The 19,778-nt window shown below is 46.3% G+C and overlaps 11 protein-coding genes across 11 annotated transcripts; 7 read left to right on the top strand and 4 right to left on the bottom strand.

The window, feature by feature from the left end:
* Positions 1-361: 361 nt before the first annotated feature.
* On the top strand, positions 362-2,292 carry EYB26_009960 (uncharacterized protein; the record flags this gene model as incomplete). The annotated part of the gene is made up of 6 exons (XM_054269205.1): positions 362-785; positions 844-1,017; positions 1,073-1,416; positions 1,471-1,583; positions 1,646-1,932; positions 1,997-2,292. 6 exons carry the CDS (start codon positions 362-364, stop codon positions 2,290-2,292), a joined length of 1,638 nt encoding a protein of 545 aa, XP_054125180.1.
* A 263-nt stretch (positions 2,293-2,555) lies between these two features.
* Positions 2,556-3,270, bottom strand: EYB26_009959 (uncharacterized protein; the record flags this gene model as incomplete). Its single annotated transcript, XM_054269204.1, has 2 exons — positions 2,556-2,803; positions 2,871-3,270. 2 exons carry the CDS (start codon positions 3,268-3,270, stop codon positions 2,556-2,558), a joined length of 648 nt encoding a protein of 215 aa, XP_054125179.1.
* A 1,053-nt stretch (positions 3,271-4,323) lies between these two features.
* On the top strand, positions 4,324-4,756 carry EYB26_009958 (uncharacterized protein; the record flags this gene model as incomplete). The annotated part of the gene is made up of 2 exons (XM_054269203.1): positions 4,324-4,646; positions 4,705-4,756. The coding sequence occupies 2 exons, from the start codon at positions 4,324-4,326 to the stop codon at positions 4,754-4,756; spliced, it is 375 nt and encodes a 124-aa protein (XP_054125178.1).
* Positions 4,757-5,009: 253 nt separating this feature from the next.
* EYB26_009957 (uncharacterized protein) lies at positions 5,010-6,058 on the bottom strand (the record flags this gene model as incomplete). The annotated part of the gene is made up of 3 exons (XM_054269202.1): positions 5,010-5,784; positions 5,843-5,924; positions 5,986-6,058. The coding sequence occupies 3 exons, from the start codon at positions 6,056-6,058 to the stop codon at positions 5,010-5,012; spliced, it is 930 nt and encodes a 309-aa protein (XP_054125177.1).
* Positions 6,059-6,603: 545 nt separating this feature from the next.
* Positions 6,604-7,791, bottom strand: EYB26_009956 (uncharacterized protein; the record flags this gene model as incomplete). The annotated part of the gene is made up of 3 exons (XM_054269201.1): positions 6,604-7,433; positions 7,486-7,594; positions 7,648-7,791. 3 exons carry the CDS (start codon positions 7,789-7,791, stop codon positions 6,604-6,606), a joined length of 1,083 nt encoding a protein of 360 aa, XP_054125176.1.
* A 741-nt stretch (positions 7,792-8,532) lies between these two features.
* Positions 8,533-9,354, top strand: EYB26_009955 (uncharacterized protein; the record flags this gene model as incomplete). Its single annotated transcript, XM_054269200.1, has 2 exons — positions 8,533-8,540; positions 8,613-9,354. The coding sequence occupies 2 exons, from the start codon at positions 8,533-8,535 to the stop codon at positions 9,352-9,354; spliced, it is 750 nt and encodes a 249-aa protein (XP_054125175.1).
* A 1,138-nt stretch (positions 9,355-10,492) lies between these two features.
* EYB26_009954 (uncharacterized protein) lies at positions 10,493-11,394 on the top strand (the record flags this gene model as incomplete). Its single annotated transcript, XM_054269199.1, has 3 exons — positions 10,493-10,568; positions 10,628-10,776; positions 10,876-11,394. The coding sequence occupies 3 exons, from the start codon at positions 10,493-10,495 to the stop codon at positions 11,392-11,394; spliced, it is 744 nt and encodes a 247-aa protein (XP_054125174.1).
* A 1,814-nt stretch (positions 11,395-13,208) lies between these two features.
* EYB26_009953 (uncharacterized protein) lies at positions 13,209-14,586 on the top strand (the record flags this gene model as incomplete). The annotated part of the gene is made up of 2 exons (XM_054269198.1): positions 13,209-14,378; positions 14,449-14,586. The coding sequence occupies 2 exons, from the start codon at positions 13,209-13,211 to the stop codon at positions 14,584-14,586; spliced, it is 1,308 nt and encodes a 435-aa protein (XP_054125173.1).
* Positions 14,587-15,145: 559 nt separating this feature from the next.
* Positions 15,146-15,890, top strand: EYB26_009952 (uncharacterized protein; the record flags this gene model as incomplete). The annotated part of the gene is made up of 2 exons (XM_054269197.1): positions 15,146-15,560; positions 15,661-15,890. The coding sequence occupies 2 exons, from the start codon at positions 15,146-15,148 to the stop codon at positions 15,888-15,890; spliced, it is 645 nt and encodes a 214-aa protein (XP_054125172.1).
* A 213-nt stretch (positions 15,891-16,103) lies between these two features.
* Positions 16,104-16,868, bottom strand: EYB26_009951 (uncharacterized protein; the record flags this gene model as incomplete). The annotated part of the gene is made up of 1 exon (XM_054269196.1): positions 16,104-16,868. One exon carries the CDS (start codon positions 16,866-16,868, stop codon positions 16,104-16,106), a length of 765 nt encoding a protein of 254 aa, XP_054125171.1.
* A 1,445-nt stretch (positions 16,869-18,313) lies between these two features.
* EYB26_009950 (uncharacterized protein) lies at positions 18,314-19,575 on the top strand (the record flags this gene model as incomplete). The annotated part of the gene is made up of 2 exons (XM_054269195.1): positions 18,314-18,525; positions 18,600-19,575. The coding sequence occupies 2 exons, from the start codon at positions 18,314-18,316 to the stop codon at positions 19,573-19,575; spliced, it is 1,188 nt and encodes a 395-aa protein (XP_054125170.1).
* Between the last annotated feature and the right edge of the window lie 203 nt (positions 19,576-19,778).

Genomic DNA, 19,778 nt, shown 5'->3' with positions numbered 1-19,778 from the left:
AGCTGATTGACTCCGTGCTAATTAACTTAGGGTTCGGAACTGTAATGTTGTATTCAGGTATGGAGTAGTACGGAGTAACTACTCCATAAGAAGTAAACATATCCTGAGCAATGCATTAACCTACTCTGTAGTAGCACAAGTACTACGTAGTAAGGCCAGCGCATTCGAGGGGTTCTGGCTGAGTACCAGTATGGGTCATACAGAGTCGCCGAAAGACTTCATTTACCGGTAACTAGTCAAGCCGTCAAAGGTCGCGAAAGAGCTATAGCTCGTATTTTTCCCCGCCTGCGCATTTGCTTTTTCATTTTTTGTTTTGTTTTTGGGCCCGAGGCAATTTCTTGCCTCAGATGCTCGCATCGTAATGGCAGATATCCAACAATCGCCTATCGCGGCAGTACTTGCGACTGCAAGCGCCACTGGCATTGCGCTTCATTTATTCTTTTTCAAGATTGTTGAGGTAGACAAACGCCCAGTCTCTACCACAGCTGCATTTATTGCAGCTTATCCTCTCATTTTTATTACGCTTCCGAGCATCAGCGATGAATACAATGGGATTTTCTGGAGGCTCTTCATCTCTTCGCTCACATGGTCATGCTTGGTCATTTCGCTATTTTCAAGTATATTGATTTATCGCGCCTTTTTTCATCCTTTAAAAGGATTTCCGGGTCCCTTCAATGCCAGACTAAGCAAGTTCTGGAGTTTGAAGAAAGTCGTCGACAGCAAACTGCGATGGTGGAAAATCCTTGATCGGCTGCATGAACAATATGGCGATTATGTTCGAACAGGTGAGATTCACGTTGAAGCTTTCCGCAAGACTGAAACTCACGAAATGCTTGAATTTAGGGCCTCGTGAACTGGTCATTTTCGATCCGGCAGCTCTCACGCCGGTCCTCGGTTTTGCCTCTATCACAGGGAAAGGTCCATTCTATGACTCAATGGAGACTTCAGTGAACACATCAAGGGACAAGGAATTCCACCGAAAGAGGCGCAAGATCTGGGACAATGCTTTCAAGAAATGTGAGCAACATAACCCCACTCTGAGAGTATACAAAGGTTAATTCTTCGTTTCAAGCACTCTCGGATTATGGCCCACGCATCGAAGAGTTCACGGGTCAACTTATTGAACGTATCGAGAAAAACGATGGAAAACCAATTCTATTAAATGAGATCTGCATTCATTATAGCTATGATGTGATGAGTGCTTTGGCGTTCGGCGATCCCATGGGGTTCCTAAAGGGCGACTCCAATGATGTCGCGAACTCCGTGCTGGATAACATTCAAAAAGGAGTTGATGCTATTGGTCTTCTTCTGCATGTCCCATGGTTGATGGGCACCTTGACGACGTTCTCTTGGGCTATCGGTCCGATGAGACAGTGGAATGAATACTCGGAACAATTGGTAGTGCTGCGTAAAAAGGTTTGTCTAGCTTCTGGTAGCTTGGTCACCGCCAAAACTAAACAGTATGAATAGATGAAGAACCCCAAACCGGATCTATTCGGTCATCTTCTCGACAATACCGAGGACACTGCTACGGGGCGTGCTCTTCTCAACTCGGAGTGCCGGTTAATCGTCGGTGCTGGAAGGTACGCTATTTAATAAGCTAGAATTGATCCACACAAATAGCTGACCACATCTCTGGTCTTAGTGACACAACTGCAACAGCCTTGACATTTTTGTTTGTTCAACTAGCATTATATCCTGAATGGATCCTGCGTCTACGAGAGGAAATGGATCCAATCTTTTCCGCATCTGGTTATGAATGTACTCGAACCTACCCAGTGCTGGATGCAATCATAAATGAAAGCATGCGACTTCATCCTTCCGTTTTCTTCGGATCGCAGAGGGAGACTCCTCCACAAGGAATGCAGATTGGAGAGACATTCATTCCCGGCAATACAATCATTTCCATTCCAGGATATCAGCTTGCCAGAGGTTCGTTGCTTTACTAATCCATAAACACGTTGACTTGTACTGTTATACTGATTCAGGGCTTTAGATGAACGAAACTTTGTCCTAGCTAATGACTTTCTCCCTGAAAGATGGTACTCCAAACCGGAGCTTACCATAAACAAAACTGCTCATATGCCTTTCTTGATTGGACCATTCAACTGCGCGGGTCGCAACTTGGCGATGATGGAGCTTCGTTCTGTTGTCGCACGAGTAGTGCACGAGTTCGATGTTTCATTTCCCAAGGGGGTCGAGTTTGATGCAGTCAATTACTTTGATCGGGTGAAGGATCACTTCATTGCTGGCGCACCGAAACAGGATATGGTTTTCACGAAGAGGAAGTAGGTCATGAGCCTTGAGCTGGTCTACATGGAAACTAGTTTCTAATTCATAATAACCACTCGAAGTTGTTCATTACACACAAAGATTAATTAATCCATGTAGGGTACTACGTAAGTAACGATAGCATCACGTAGATCATAAAAGCCGATCTTATACTAGATGGCATTGCAAAGTGATCTTGCCATTTCGGTAGGTTCCCACTTTGTCTATACTTGACACAGAAAAGCCACAGGTCATCTATGATTAAAGTGGAAAAACGAAGTCATTCAAAGGGAAGGTTCGCGGATGAGGAAATAATGAACCATAGGCTCAGTTCCACCGTACTGGGAATAGTCGGTAGACACTGTTTCTACCAGCTTGAACCCTAGGTTAAGATAGAGCTTTAAGGCAGCCGGCTCAGACATGACATAGGTCTTGATTGCGTGCTGATCTGCGACCTTAAGCCCGCTCTGCACGAGCATACTACCAATGCCCCGGCGCCAGAATACCGGGTTTGTGGTCAAGTAATCCAGCGCTAGTCAAGTACATCAGTTACAAAAAGATCATCAACCATTCACATTCATGGATTGAGTTTAGCTTACTCAGAAACGGACCATCTCGCCTGATTCGCGCATCGACGGCTTCCAGGGGCGCGCTGCGATAACTCATCATTGACCCGCTCTTCATGCCAATCGCACGACCATTTTTGGTGCACGCCTGGTATTGCTTCTCATATGCTGCACACTCCGCTGCAGTCACCTCAGCTACCTGGGCTTCCAGCCAGACATCGTTGTTTTTTGCCAGAATGGGAGGTAGAATCCATCGCGCGTACCCAACGACTTGACCGGTTACGCGGTTGATGACTTTTTGGTGCCGTTTGATATCTCGCCCAGTCACCAAGTTCCAGGGAACCCGGTCAGTAGCTTTAGCTATGATAGTTTCTGAGGACGGGTCCTCCCACAAATGAGCCCAGTGGGGATCCGTGAGACGGGCGCCCATCATGGTCGCAGCAAGGCCCCGAGCGTCAGCAGGGAAACAAGGCTGAACTACAAATGACATTATGGAGAGTGACTGAAGGGGGATTGGCTGGTGAGATGTGGGCGTCTGTAACGGACCCGGTTCGATATCCTGGGCGGGGATCTGTGGCTTGGGGTACTGGAGACTCTGGAAAGCGAATGTAAAGTCTGTGGGAAATTTTGCTTCTTAATATATTTCTAGCAAGAGTGCATTAGTGTCTTGTCCTATCTATAGTGGCCCCATCAAAGTAAATTAAACAATTAATGTAACTGCCAGGCTTCTGTCCAGATAAGACTCGCTTCAGCGGAAGTGACTGATTGGCCGTTAGTTTTGCAATACAATACCACTCTACTTCCTACAATATCCGAGCGCAAAAGAAGGCAAGAGACAGAAAATCAATATGGTTTAGCCTAGGACGGAAATCATGGATGACCTCAGTCATTGCATTGCACTTTTCAGAGAAGGTGAATGAGCCAACAGGTATAAAACCTGCTTCGAACTGCAAACGATGCATCAAATTTCTGTGCGGAAGGACAAACCCTCATAATAGATGACCAATCGAGTTTACAATTTTTGCGCTTTCGTCTTTAGAAGGCGATCCCCGAGCTTTGATCCAGACTTCGGTTTTGAATCACATCTCTCACGTCTGGCTAGCGGCTACCTAGACACCAATTAGTAGCTGTCAACGGTTGGGGTCTGACTTGTGTGGGGATTGGGTGATAGAATATAGGTAGACTTTTATTTAAAGGGACTGTGGTTTGCTGGGAACAGGGCCTGTTCTTCACTCCTACTTCGCTCCAGAACGTTTCCGAAGACTCGCATTTGCTGCCTGGGACATGATGTCTTTCTCGGCGGCAGAGAGATTTGCCAAAGCATCTTCAGTCTCCATAGCTAATTTTAGGGCTTATTTCAGCTCTTCACCTTGTTCCGCAGATGTGTGATGTGTTGTGGTTCTGGGAAAGCAAGCCTGATACATCGACGCCCGATTTTGTCTGGGCTGCGGAAAACAAGCCACATATGATGGTCACCATCGCCAATATGTACGAAGGTGACGACGATAGCCTTTCCGTCAATGAGATTCGAGTTATCGTATCACTCATGATTGTCCGACTGATCAACAACTCATTTCGAGACGAAAATATCGCTCCTATACAAGCATTTTCGTTCATGCGCAACAGGCAGGGAAGAATACTACAGGCCCATATGAAAGACAACGGTCTGGTGATCCGAAGGAGTAAACTTTTTGCATTCAGTGGCGGACACGACGCTCCCTTCAATCTGTTTCTTCGACACATGGTTGGTAACCTGCAGGGATCAACCAGGATTTTGGATATTCTACAGATCAAGTGTGACTTTTCGGGGTAAGTGGTATTGGTCAAGCCGATATCCCATCAGCATGTAACGAGATAGATGAATTAGGGCTCGTATTGATATGAGGATTAATGAATCCGCGGTTTTTGCTGAAGACTAACACAAGAAGAAACAAAGAAGTGGACTCTGTGTGTTGTTGATAAGAGCAGATCAACCAAAGACACCAACGCCATCCCAATGCTTAAGGGATATAAGTACCAGCGACGAGCATCGTCATTTTTTAGTGAAGTCATGTGCAAGGTTATCTGTTTGATGGCATCGCAATCAGAAGTCACTATCAAGTACGCATTACTTGGATGCTTCATATGAACTATTCTGCAATATATTATTTATAGAACTGTCATCTTTAGCTATTACAACCCCCTTTCATTATCAACTACAGATACAGGCACAGACGAACTCCCCAGAACCCACAAATCCACAATCAAACACAACATATACCCACCAAACGTCAACACAACAACCCACTCAATGACAGCCGCTTGGTCAAACGTCTTCAACCACCAGGTCATAACCGCAAACAACGTGACCAACCCAAATTCAATAGCTATAATGACCGCCTTGATCACGAGACTGGGTCGAAAAATGGGGATTCGCGGCATGTATAACTCGAGGGTGAATTTGTCGCCCGAGTAGATCCCGCCGCTGTATTTGGTGTGTTGTATTTGGGCCTTGTATTGGCGGAAACAAATCACTGTCCAGAAGCAGAGGATCAAACATCCCAAAATATGTGAGCAGATGCTTGTGGGAAGGAGAAGTTGGTGCGCGGATGTGTAACGGGCTGTGTCGAAGATAGTCAAGAGGACGAGACTTGTGGCGCCGATGAGTGAGAAGAGGATGCTCAGCAATGGGATGCCTATTTGAGAGAGGAGGGATTGGTGCCATTTTTCTTCCTGTTGGAGGTGGTGTTGCGAGGCTAGCGATGATGGGGGTGGAGTGGAGTATATTGATGTTGGTGGCAGGGAGTTGGCTCTGGTAATCGATTCAGAGCTCGATGATAGCGGTACTCTCGCGGGGCTCATGTAGTAAAAGTAGACGATAAGACTGGGGATGTAGGTTGTCATTGATATGGAGGCGCCGGCGATGAAGACGGGCTTGAGGTGTTGCGCGCCAATGTCGGATATGAATCTGTATACAATAATGTTAGCTCTTTATTTTTCATGTTTATTCCGCAGAGAGGACATACGCTATAGTTTGTGTATCTTCTTCAGATACGTATCGTGGCTGGCCGGATGCAAACCAAGAGCCTACAAGTGTTCCCAGCATTGCTAAGGTTTATTGCATCAGCATTGAGTGTAATGCTTCCATAATAATTGGAAGGATACTTACCTAGCCATGAGGCAACTGTGATTGTGGGCAGGATAAAAGCCCACCGCTTGAGAGAACTAAATTGGACGGTCATTTTTTTGAAGCAATTTCTCAACTCGGTCCAATTAGCAATAGTGTTGTGTTCGTTCCTAAACAACTGATAGATAGACAAGCTTGGAAGAATCAAATTTCGAAAAAGTTCTCTCCAAATGATCCGACAGAGGAACTGCCAACTATATAAGCCCATTAATATATGCTCAAGCTAGGGCATTGGCATGTTCCTCTATCTTTTGGCTGCTGATGAAAATGCTACGTGCTTGGAGGTGAATGTCCTAAATAGGAAATGCTGCACGTGGGTTATCATTCTTGCGTTTGGCGGGTTCTCCATACTTTCCATGGGCAAGAACTCAGGAACCAATGGCAATTAAGGTAAAAACAGATTGCTAGTCATTGTGGTTGGGACAAGGTTATTTATTGTAAGGCGGTTGGTCCAGCGAGGAATGTGAGCCACGACGTGGAATGTACACGCGCCGCCGCTAACCACTACGGTATACCCGCCGCTCAGAAAACAAACCTGCATTATGAGACTCATTCTATTTGTCTAACGTTATCTCAATACCTCAATACATACTATACAGTCTAATCATACCAGATAGCATTCATACCAAACCCTTTCTCGGGAATATCGCATCTCGCAACACGCGCCAACAACTCATCCTTGAACCGATAAATCTCCACAAACCCATCCTGATCATCGCACAGGGCAATCCACTCATCGCTCCAGTCACAAGGACTAACCGCATTTGAATGTCCACCACTCGTCGATGTCGGGTTAATAAACAATTGCTTCTCAATATTCCCCTCTGGTCCGAGCCTAAACGCGCTGATGTAACCGTGGATGTCATTATGGTTTGATCGCGAGGTCGCGAAGAGGTATTTCCCGCTCTTGGTGGGGAATACAACGTCTGCTCTGTATTTGTTGCGTGGTGGGAGACCAGGTGGGACCAAGGGGTATATCATGCGTGTGAAGACGGGGACGTGGCGTTTTTCGTCAATCACGTAGACGGCTAATCTGTTGCCTGCTTCCATGAGGGCGTATAGGTAGTGGCCGCTAGGGTGCATAGCGACCCATCGGGGGTGATCTCCGGGGGCAGGGGCATCGATGCTGTCCACTAATGTCAGGAGACCAGTCTCGGGGTCCTTTTTGTGTGTCCAGATCTTATTAGCCCCCATATCTGCCGAGTACAAATATGTTTCCGTTGGGTCGAAGACCATGCCGTGGATACCGGAGTGAGGGTCTATTTCAAAGTTTTGGACATTTTTATCGATTTTACCAGACTCGGTAACTGAAAAGACGTTTCCGAAGCCAGCGTGTTTGTAGAATGGGTTGCCGTAGACGTTGTAGGGTGGTTTGTGGCCCGCCAGGACGAAGATTGCTCTTGTGTTTGTGTCGGCGGAGTTGGCCATTGCTATTCAAGTCAGGAACGTGGAATTTTCTTCATTGTTGAAGAGGTTGCTTACGATCTCCACCCATTTGATGCGAACCTTCATGCACGATTTCTGTAGGACTGCGTACAGAGAAGCTCGACCATTTTTTCATGGCGGCGCCGTAAATATTCTTCTTCGCATGCTGTTTTCAATCAGTACACTGCGTTGTGTAGTCGGTCGGGTCAATTGACTCACGTCAAAAGTCATCCATGAGATAGGCTCGTCTTCAGGAATCATAGTCTTCTTGACCAGCTTCAACGTCAATTCCTGGTCATCAAATGCGACGGTGTAGATTCTTCCCGGCGGCGTCCAGGTGCCGATCATTAGATGGTGAATCATTTTGGCTTGATATCTAGGAATACTGAGTCGCATAACAAATCATTCAAAAGAAATTGATTTGCAAATAAAAAGAAATCAAATTTTTGAGGTTGGATTGGGTATATATGAAGTTGTCGACGGACCCTGATCCGAAAACCAGAGCCGATAACAGCTTGCCCCACACTGCGGGGAAGGAAAGTGCCGAATTTCTGAGGCGACAGATACAAAGCAATCCACCTAACTACACCGAGCCGATGATGGTTGATATGTTGATATATGTTGATATATGTTGATATATGTTGATATATGTTGACATATGTTGAAGGGTGTCAATCAATGGACTGTCAAGTATATACCGTGTGTATTCTTTTTCATTGTCTTGTAAATAGCCAGGATCCGAATTAACTGCATACTGTACTTAACGCATACAACAAATCTGATGGCATTCTCATACAACTTCAGACCTATCTGCTGCTCTACAAGTAGATGTAGAAATCACTTGCTTCAATACAATAGTAGAATAGAAGTACTATGACTGACTGTACTCCGTGGTTGAATCTCCTCAAAGACTGACTGCGGGGTACACTAAGCCTGTTCCTACAGGTGCGGAAAAGCACTGTGCCGACTTCGGTACATCTTCCGGGTCCATGACTGAACTACTCCATAACCGATCAATAATCTTCTATTTTTTTACTGTCTATCAATCGCAAAACACGGAGGTAGAGTAAGAAGGCGACCGAGAAGCAACTGACCACTTATTGAATGAAGAGGTAGTTACCGTACCACCCCGCACTGACCTCATCTACCATGTTCCTCTACAAACTAAACTTACATTTACGCAGATCAACTCTACGATCATCTCGACTACTCTACAAACAACTACTCACATCTACGCCCATCAACCAACGACGCAACATGCGCATCAACTACGCCCCCTCGACACCCCCAACCACAAACCCCGACGGGACCCCTCTCCCTGAGGCAGAACAAAAAGCCACCGCAGAAGTCTACGAGCGCGTGGCCGCCAGACGCAAGCCTCGTCCCTTGATCCCGCTTGATTTGGCCCTCCTCCATAGTCCGCCAATCGCGAATGGCTACAATTCCTTGTTGGGCGCTATTCGCACTCAGGCTGTGATGCCGCAGGATATTCTTGAATTGTCGGTTTGTCGTGTAGCGATTCTCAATGGCGCGGTGTACGAATGGAATGCACATGCGCCCCTCGCGTTGAAGGCCGGTGTTACCGCGGCCCAGTTGCAAGAAGTCAAGGGCCTACCCATCTCAACATTCACGCCGGAAGGGAAAATAACCAATAACGTGGCGAAGCCGGTGGGAAGTAGTCTGACGGACTTTCAGTGGGAGGTGGTGATCTTCACGGATGCCATGACGAAGAACATCAAGGTCGACGACGCGATATTTGCGGCGATCAAAAGCCGATTCAGCGAAAGGGAGGTGGTGGAGTTGACGGTTTGCATCGGGGCGTATAATATGGTCAGTCGGTTTTTGGTAACGTTGGACGTGGGCGAGAATAACGACAAGAGCATGAAGGATCCGGTTCATATCGAGTCGGAGTTGAATAAAAAGTAGACTCTGATACGGAGTAGAGGAGAAAGAAGAAATGGGGAGCGCACTCTGCACAGGGCAGGAGCTACCTCGTCTGTAGGGAAGCAGCGACCCCACAGCGCACCGCCTCATAGTGACCCGAGCACCTTCGTTGAACTGAAATTCAACCTCATCTTTTTCTTTTCTTTTTTTCTCGCCGATGATAACTTGCAATTTTTGCATCATATTTCTATCCACTTCAGTCTATTCACCAGATGAGGGAAAGCCTGCGGTATTTTTTCCGTTTTGCATTTCCCACTTCCCACAATAGGATATCCGAGGATTCAACTAGGTAAGAAAATGAGCTGGGGCGGGAGCTTGTGAACCAACGGCGATGTATGAGGGATTTTCCTCAGCCACACATTGACAGAAGTGTGGTGCTTTATCCCACGCCGCTTGTTCTCCCCTTTTGAAATTAATTGTTCGGTGTATTATTGGTTACTGTTGCTCTGGCCACTACTACCGAGTACTAGACTCCTAGTTAGTAGTCTACGTGGTAAATTCAGCTGCCCTGTATCCTGGTGATGGCTGCGACGACCAAGGGCCAGCTATCCAGGGGCATGTCCCAATGACGTAGGAGAGGAGATACCACAGCTATAGATAGCTTCGATGATAGCTAGCAAACGGCCAACCATAGACAGCTTCCCGGGAGCTACCATTGGCCAATTGTAAGCCTGGGTATGGTACCGTATGGCATATGCAGGCAACAACTATGCGCGTGCTGACGAACTAGGCAGGTTGACTTGTTATCTACTCTGTAACGATTGTGCGTGAATCTAAGTAGGTATTGTAGTCGGCAGGCTGATCAGCTTAGCTAGAGACATGTAACGATACCGTATTTTTTTTAGCGTCCATGACTCAATTGGCTCGGGCCGGCTCCGTGTTCTGTAGTGTACGTACGCATACGTATGTACTGTGACGCCCGTCGCACCTGCTCGAGGGATGGTGGAGCTCGCACCGCCGCCACTCTGAACGGACATATCTCTACTTTCCTGTTCAATTGTTTCATTCTCTTGATATTTTTGCTTCAATTCCCTCTGCCTTTCGGTCTCTTTTTAATCACCACTATCCACTCATTTTTCCTTTCTAGTCATCATGTTCCTTGTTGAATAACATTAAAGGGATGCTCATCGACGGTGAGAAGTGGGCTTGTGAAGCTTGCGTGCGAGGCCACCGCGTGTCAAGCTGTCGACATAATGGTTCGTTTATTTCTGTATAGATAAATCAAATTGTCAAATTGTCTGACGAGAAGTTATAGACCGACCGTTAATTCGAATCAATAAAAAGGGCCGGCCGTTCTCGGTCTGCATCATCTGTCGCGGACCGTGTAACAGCCGAGAAGAGCATAGCAAGCTCAACCGTGACAAAAAGTCTGATGGTGAGAGCGATAGCAAATCCTCTGGAAAAGTATTGAGAAAACGGCAACACGCCACACCACTAGTGGCTTTATATCCTTGAGAAGCAATAAGAACGGCAGTTTGTTGTTTCGCTAACTCGATCGAATAGAAGCCATCCGCTCGACGTCGAATCCAGCCCTCCTCGTTTGCACGCATTGCACCACATCCTGCACCACTCCCGTCTACAAGTGAGCCATTTACGACCAGCCAATCTCGATCTCGTTCGCGCCGCTCGCCATCCAATCCGAGGCGATCTTTGCAACCTTCACCCCCGACTTCTTCATCTTCTATGATTGCAACCACAGTAACAACGACAGCATCAACGTTTACCAGCAACGGTTATATACCACCTTTCGATCCAGCCCTGGTCCATTCGACCGGCACCTATATGCCGGGTTTCACTACCACCGCGCCGCTAGCCGGCACCACCAGCCCTATGGGATATCCATACGTGTCTCTGCCAATGATGGAAGAGCCTTTTTTACCAACTTCATCTGCATACCCGTTTACAGACGACATGATGTTTGCAGCCGACAATGGCTTTGTGTCGGACTCGATGTATACCGGGTTTGAGGATATGGATGCTCTTCCGGAAGATTGGTCGACGTTTTTTTGGAATGATTCATGATACATGTTTGACGAGTTTCTTTTTGTTGGTTTTATTTTCATGCATGGGTTTCAGTTTTGTTCATGTGGTTTTATGATTCTTACGGCCTGTTTGTCTGTCTACACGCATTGAACCACAAGGTGTATAACCATCTATTTGGAAGCACATCTTGGCAGCTGTCTCTTGAGAGCTGGGTCCTGGCGGATATTATGTTTTCTCTTCCATTATAGAGGAATGTTTGTCTGGGCTATAGAGTCATGCGATAGACGAGACTGTTCATAGAGCGATACATCTATCCAAGTTGATACAAATCAGATTACATTTGCAATAGTGTTTGTTGTGGAAATAATTGCGTTGTAGAAGGGTTTTTATGGAAACGAGGGCAAACGGCTGCCGAGGGGGCGTGTGCCGAACGCACCTCCAACGTGCACATGTAACCGAGAGTACCCCTTCAATTCCCTCGAACAAGAAAAAAAAATCTCAGTTTTTTTTTTGGCTTTTGATTATTTGGCCCACAGCACCATCATCGACTCCATCATGCTATGATCTGACTATAATCACTCGGACTGGAAAGCGTATGTAATTGAAGTGTGGTTAACCTGTGGACCAAGCGGTAGAAGATCATATGAGGCATTTTTCCTCTCCATTTAAAATCCGGTCGTGGAAGTACGTCGCACGCAGTATGTAGTAGCGAAGTAGCTACTAGCTAACTGCATCGCAATTTACACTCCGCTCTGGTATTCTACTAAATTACTGTTTTCTTTGGGTTAGGTATTACTGTACATACTACATATCATACTACATACTACATAGTAGTACGTCGTTGCAGACCGCTCAATTGTTGGATTCGTATTGCATGAGTCGCTGCCACGTTTATGATCTGCGAATACTCTTGGCCGAATGGCGCATGCAATTAATTCACTCCGAACTTTTTCCTTGAACTGGATCTGATTCATGAGCAGTTGAACTACTAACTAGTTACTGATCATACGTACCAAATGGACCTGGGTTGTGGAACACTAGTAGTATTCATGGCTAGGAGCGATACGATACGTGCTACACAATCTTATCGTCTAGCTGCACCGTTGATGTCATCCATGTAACGATAGGGAGTTAACTAACTTAACGTACACACAATAAGTGGCTGACTCTGTGACAGAAGAGGAAATGCACAGCCCCGATGGTGGATGAATTTCAGGCGATTAGATATATTCTTACTGACGTGATATGCTGGTCAATTTGTGCCTGTTTATTGGTTAGAAATATTCCTGAGGGGCTCGCAGGTGTGCTTCAGGAGGAGGTTTGGTTTGTACTTCTCGTTTCGAACCGTGGATCACTGGATGGGTACCTCCTGTCAAGCCCGCCATACCAAGAGAAGTCATAAAAAAGCCTCATAGTACTATAAACAGAGGTTGTCACATGTGGTTGGCTACTTTGATAATTGGATCTGCTCACGCCGATGATGCGACTGATTTGGTCGAACATTTCCCAATTAGGAAATTATTGTGGCTCGTAATGATTGGCTGACGAAAATTCCTCAGGTGCCTCAAGTCAACTACCAAGATGATTTAAAGATACATGAGGCAAATTCAGAAACAATTTGGAGATGTCTCCTGGACGGAGTAAGTACCTTGGGTGCCTTCCTTGCTTTCTTGCTTGCTTCCTTCCCTTCACGCTTGCCGCGTCACACAGACAAGTCGCTCCGTCCGGGTTGTCTCAGAGGCGCTGCTTGACCTAAACAGAAACACTCATCTGCTCGTCTTCTACTTTCTACTTGCAGCGTCTTTCTCGTCATCTCTTTACGACCCCAGCTAGGCAGATTCTATTTTCGAAGAATGGGCAAAGTCAGAACAGCAGTCCATGTCGACAAAATCTACAACGTGGAACTGGGATTGAATCCACAGCCGCAAGGCAAAGACAATAAGTTTGTCATCTGTGACAACGGAACGCATGCACATCGTCTGTACGATGGACGACGGCAGGATGGTATGCTAGAATTGTTGAACGATAAACTCCAGGTCCTCAGAGAAGCATCCACACTTGCCAGGAAGAACATCAAGAAAGACCCCCAAGATGGACATGTCGACAACCAGACAAAGAATGTGATAGCAGGCAGTTTACCGTTCATTCAGCTTGAGCCTGCATCGTCTCCTCCCCGACAACTGAAGCTACCTTTTTCTCCCGTCGATAAAATACAATCGTCGAATCACGCAACCGGGTCGATGATCCATCGATACGGAACAAACAAAGAGCAAATTGGCAGAGGCTCATCTGGAATCGTCACCGTCACCTTCCGACCTCACTCCGTCGATCACCCATCAGGCGGACAGCTTTTTGCTGTAAAAAGGTTCTCTCAGCGGGAAAAAGACTCGACAAAGAAGCATCTGAAGCGCGTCGGAGCAGAATTTTGCATTTCATCTAGTCTACAACATGCAAATATTATTCAAACTTATGACTTGGTACAAGATACAGATGGGTCCTTTTGTCAAATCATGGAATATTGTTCTGGAGGCGATGTTTATACTCGTGTGAGATCTCAAGGCAAGCTTTGTGGGACAGAGGCAAATTGCTACTTCAAACAACTCCTCCGCGGTCTTGATTATCTACATACAACTGGTGTAGCTCACAGAGACCTCAAACCAGATAATCTCCTGCTTACATGCCGTGGATGTTTGAAAATTGCCGATTTCGGAAATGCAGAATGCGTGCGCCTACCTTGGGAGAAAACCAGTCGATTGTCGTCTGGGCTTTGTGGGTCGTTCCCATATATCAGTCCCGAACAATATGTGACGTTGGATTATCGTGATAAGGACTCGCCGTCGTCGCGGTATTATTATGATGCTCGGGCTGCAGATGTCTGGGCTGCTGGCATTATCTATTTGGACATGCGAACGGGACGGCATGCATGGCGATTTGCTGTCTTTGAACAAGATGAAGATTTTGCAGAATATGTGAGAAGCATTCAGGAATCTGGGACATGGGAGCCTATAGAAATGCTGCAGGGGGTATGTTCTTTTTCTCTCCTCTCCGATCTTGTGATGGAAACTGAAGAATGAGATATTAACGCCGTTATAGGAGCTCTGTCGTCAAACGATATACTCTATGCTAACATTAAACTGGAAGAATAGACCCAGTACAAGTTCATTAATCATGTCCGAGTGGGTGCAGAATATACATGTATGCAAAGCGGCGGAGGGCAATGATTCTCTGTAGTTCGATTTTTAGGACTATGTACATAGTCGCAAGTATCATAGCATTCGATGTACATCTTCGCCGCAAGATGAGCCGAACTTGGCTTATTATATTTACCTATCAATGATTCGTCCAAGTGCCGACAAGGACATTGAAACCATTCTAATACGAGCTGACATAACAGATTTAATGCTTCCCTGTATCTTATGACGGAGTTGTCTCCATCTTTCAGGGCTAGCTGTAGTTATATACAGATACACCATTTAAGAGGGCGCCGGAGGCGTGGGAGAAAAACTAGAAAAGGGGAGGCAATTATGAATTTGATTGAGAGTGTTAGCGATCATGTATCGGTGTTAGGAACGTTTCAAATGTTGTCACTAGGTAGGGCTAGTGATAATATGGAGATTGAACTATACCTACCGTAGGTTCCAGCTTATCAGCTAAGCCTCCATAGAACCCCTCAGGGGCCAAGTCAGCCTTGTACTTGAGCATACATACATATATATCGCTTCTTTCTCCAGATACTAATTGAACAGAGGTTTGGCTAGATTCAATTCATGCCCATTGAATCAAAAACAAAATGACAATCCATCTCCGCCCGGCCTCCGAAGCGGATTTGGCGACAATCGTCGATGTCTCAACAGCCGCCTTCCCACCAGACGTAGACACAATTGTGCGCCACCTCTTCCCAGGGGATCTGCACTTTTCCGATGGTGTACGAAAAGCGCGAATAGCACGCAAATCCGTCAAATTCGGACTCAAAAGTACCGTCGTCATGGTCGCTGTTGACGATGATAAAAATAAGATTGTGGGATATGCGATTTGGGAGGTCCCAGTTTCGTCATCGGACGAGGGTGAGAATGAAGAAGAGGGGGTAATGTTGCCGCCGCTGGCTCAAGAAGGAATTGATAAAGCGCCGTTTATGGAATTGCGTCGTATACTGGAGGACGATGTACGAGAGCAATTCGGGGATAAGGGGACCGTGGATGTCTGGAGTGAGTCTGCCTCCGACCTACGAAGCTTTCAAGGTTTTTTTTTTTTTTTTTTGGTAAATGGCATACAGTTCCAATAAACTGACTTGTGATATATATATAGCTCTTGACTCCCTGGGCGTTCATCCCAATCACCAGAAAAAAGGAATTGGGCGGATGTTGCTTGATTGGGGTATCGAAGAAGCATCTAAACAAGGGCGGGGTTGTTATTTGGTTGCGACACCTGCTGGGTTGCCAGTGTATACGGCCGCGGGGTTTGAGGATGTGAGGGTTTTAGATATTTTTGGGACGCCGCATGTTTCCATGAGGAAGAGAAATCCTGGGGGGTTTTAGATCCATATTCCACGTATCTGGGATTCAAGAAGATATTTAGTGGTATAGATGCCGCTATTGTGTATTACAGTCACGAATATTACAGCGATGCAAAAGTAGGATAAGCGAAGACTGTCGGTGATATTTATCTAACTGGTTGTGCTCGCTACCAGGTATCACTCCATCATCCTTCAGTCCGGTATATTCCATGTCCGATCGCCAAATCTGGCCTTGTCAGAGCTTCATTCCAAGTGTGCATCTTCTAAATATTTCTATTGCTAGGTCCGATTTCATCTGCCAATTGGGATCGGCTCCGTAGCCAAGAAGTAGATTAGCTATCGCTCCCGATTCCCTTATTGTTGCTGCATTGAGAGCAAGGTTCTTGATAGTTTGGACGGTGCTATCCATCGAGAAGCCCGTAAACTGTAAAAGCCTAAAAGGGGATTCCACTGTCTCCATCTGCTCGATGATACGCTCTACTATGTCAAGGGAGCAGTTCTCCGCCGCAATCAAAAGGCTATACCCCTTCGCTTGCATGACATCTGCTCCAGCATCGAGCAGAAAATGGGCCATGTCTTCTTGGTTATAGTCCAAGGCGTAATGCAGGGGTGATCGGCCAAAGTAGTCTCTGTTGTTGAGATCAAACCCTTTCTGCACGAGTACCTCGACAAGTTCGAAGTTGTTCTCCCTAGCAGCAAGGTGGATGAGACTGGCCCTGTGCATACCGATGTATTGCAAATTTTGGACTGGTGTCTCATAAAAGTAGTTCAGTATCGCTAGGGAGCGCCATCTTCCGATGTAATCTGTCCAGGAAGGCCAGGGCAGTCCATAATATGGATTATGCGGCGTCCTTGCCGATTTGAGAATTGGATTGTATAGGTAAGGTAGCAGCAGATGCGCGAGGCTTTGACTGACGCGAATTAGAGACGCGATTTCGACGTATGAAAGGAACGCTGTCACAGACAGAATAACATCAACTGGCAGTTCAATGAAGGGCATTTTGGCGTGGAGAATCCGGAGATGTGATTGTCCTTCAGCTTCAATGATCTGTAGTAATCGGAGGGCTGAGAAGGAAACCAGGCATTGTACCGCGAGGTCGACATCTCAAATAGACAGGGTGTTGGGAATTCATTGTTATAATTTGTATGAAGTTATCGCGATATTGAGGAGTTCTGTCAAGACAATGCCGGAACATGATCGCGAAGGATACAATCCAAGTCCAAACTGTCTTTGAATGACAATAGAACACAAGTTGAAGCAGATTGAAGCAAATTTCCGGAAGTTATTTCCAGAACAAAGACAGCAAAAGAAGCCTAGGAGCCCTGAACAGTCAGCGTATAACCTCTACAATTGATGCTGGAGCCATACAGTAAATTATCTGATTGGTCAGTTTGAGGCTCGCGATAAATAGCCCTAGCTTCTGACAACCACCCAATGGGAGAATTCATTGTAACTCTGAACCGAAGCCAATGCCGACCCAGCCAGGCTCCACAGATGGCCAAAGGAGTGTAAAAAGATCAGAGTCCTCTCTGGATCAAATGACCATCCTCGAGTATGTTGGTGACTTTCAAGAGAGCTCAGTAAGCCGTGTACGGATAGTCTTAGAGGATCAACCGCCGCCACAGTGGATCTTGAGTCTGCCATACATACCAATACGACGCTTCCTTGCCAAATATGTTGTAGATTGTTACATCCCGTTACATGACCAAGAAGCGCTAGTATCTAGCTGCTGTTAGCCTGTTACTAGGTCTGTGTTGTCCACTACGGCGGACCGTCTCGATGTGATACGAGACAGTAGTCCCAGTCGTTGCCCACGTGGAAGTCACTGCCGTTCTCCATCGAATCCGTGAAACAATGCGAGTTCGTGCAGCTCCCTTGCAAATTGCCAAGATAGTATATTGCAACACATGAAACATCACATACAGAGTATAGTTATATATCTCCACATTACTAACTAATCTTGAGGCCAGACAGAGTAGTTAGTTAACTAAGCAATTTTCTCATCGTCGGGTAGTTATGTAATGCGAATACAGAGGACGAATAACTAAGGCAAACTCTCGAGCCTGATTCCGCTCCTGATAACCAATCAAAGCCCAACATCATATCTGCCTAGAGCCACTTTGGGACTAGTTGTAATTATAGTCTGGAATGCACGTTTTTAGGACCCAGACTTACCTTATTCGTACAAAAAAAAAAAAAAAAAGGCCATCCAAACCCCGCCTGCTTTAAAAGCTCTCGTTGCCTTCCTTTCCTTTTTCTTTTTCTCTCTTTCTTCTCTTTGCGCCTTTCCTTCCTAGCAGTGAGCGACTTCAGGGCTTTGCGCTCACATTTGCTGGCGAAAAGCTCCTATCTTATTGGTTTGCCATATATACCCAATCTCCCGCTGGTTATCAGAGCGAGTTGCTGCTTATTGCATTACTACAACCACATTCAGTTCAGTCGCCATGTCTGAGTATCACGGAAGTGAGAAGGAGGTTGCTCCCACACGGCCTGAAGCCGCGGTTCTTTCTGGGGAAGAGAAGAACCAGCAGGCGCACTCTGTTGCTGAGTCGACGGACAACAGCGACCGCCAGCAGGAGCCTGAGCAAAAGGGACGATTGGCGCGAATGTTCACTTACATGAAGACGCGCGACTTTTGGATTGTGATAATTCTTGGGTATGTATTTGGTCTGATATGCGCAATAAAAAAGAATACAAGGAGCAGTAACTAACCAATGGAGTTTAAAACAGACAAATGATCGCTTTGGCCAATATTAGCTCGTCCACGTTCTCGGCCCTTCTCTCCAACAAAGGCACCAGCATCCCGGCTTTCCAGACCTTGTGGGTCTACATCCTGCTCAATTTGACCTATACCAGCATTACCATCTACAAATACGGCTTCAAGAAATGGTTCCGCCTTCTCTACACCGATTGCTGGAGATATTTCATCCTTTCCTTCTTGGACGTTGAGGGCAACTACTTCATGGTTCTTGCATACCGTTATACCTCGCTTCTGAGCGCCGAGTTGTTCAGTTTCTGGACTATTATCGTTATTGTCGTCATCTCCTTCATCTTCTTGCACATCCGGTATCACATCACCCAGTACCTCGGTGTTTTCGTCGCCTGCGGTGGAATGGGTCTCTTGATTGCTTCTGACTACCTCCGTGGCGCCAACTACCCTGCTGCCGATCAATTGAAAGGTGATCTGTTCGCTCTTCTGGCCAGCTCCATCTACGCCTTCAGCAACATGTTCGAAGAATACATGGTCTCCAAGCGCCCCATGTACGAGGTCATTGGTCAAATGGGCTTCTGGGGCATGTTTATCAACGGTGTGCAATGCGCCATCTTCGATCGCGGCTCATTCAACGGCGCTGTCTGGGACGGACAAGTCGGCGGTTATATCGTTGGTTACACGATCGTCCTCTTCATCTTCTACACCCTCGCCCCCATCTTGCTGCGTATCTCGTCTGCGACGTTCTTCAACATTTCGTTGTTGACTATGAATTTCTGGGGATTGATTATTGGTATCCAGGTTTTCCACTACTCGGTCCACTTTTTGTATCCGATTGCTTTCGTCATGGTAGTTCTCGGTTTGTTCGTGTACTTTATCGGCGAGGGTAAATTCGGTGAATCTTTCAAGCCTTGGTTGGGCAAGGACCAGGAACTTGGCGTTGATGGTATTGGTACCGGTCGTCGTGCACAGGAAACTGGTCATGCAATCGTTTAATTTACCTGTCCGGGGTAAAGCGTCGTTTCGGCGAACATGCGAGTCTTGTGTGGGTGCGTGGATGTGTGGATGTGGATGCATGTAGATGGACGATATTCCTTACTTATACTTAATAGTAATTAAAACTTCCATCCAGTCTGCTGAGCAATGCGGGTGGAAATTTTACAGTTGTTTCGTCGCGGATCATCGTCATTAATCCAAAA

This window comes from Talaromyces marneffei, chromosome 8, assembly GCF_009556855.1.
Source record: "Talaromyces marneffei chromosome 8, complete sequence".
Classification (NCBI taxonomy): domain Eukaryota; kingdom Fungi; phylum Ascomycota; class Eurotiomycetes; order Eurotiales; family Trichocomaceae; genus Talaromyces; species Talaromyces marneffei.
The sequence above is the reverse complement of the archived record's forward strand: the minus strand, read 5'-3'. Positions and strand labels throughout refer to the sequence as shown.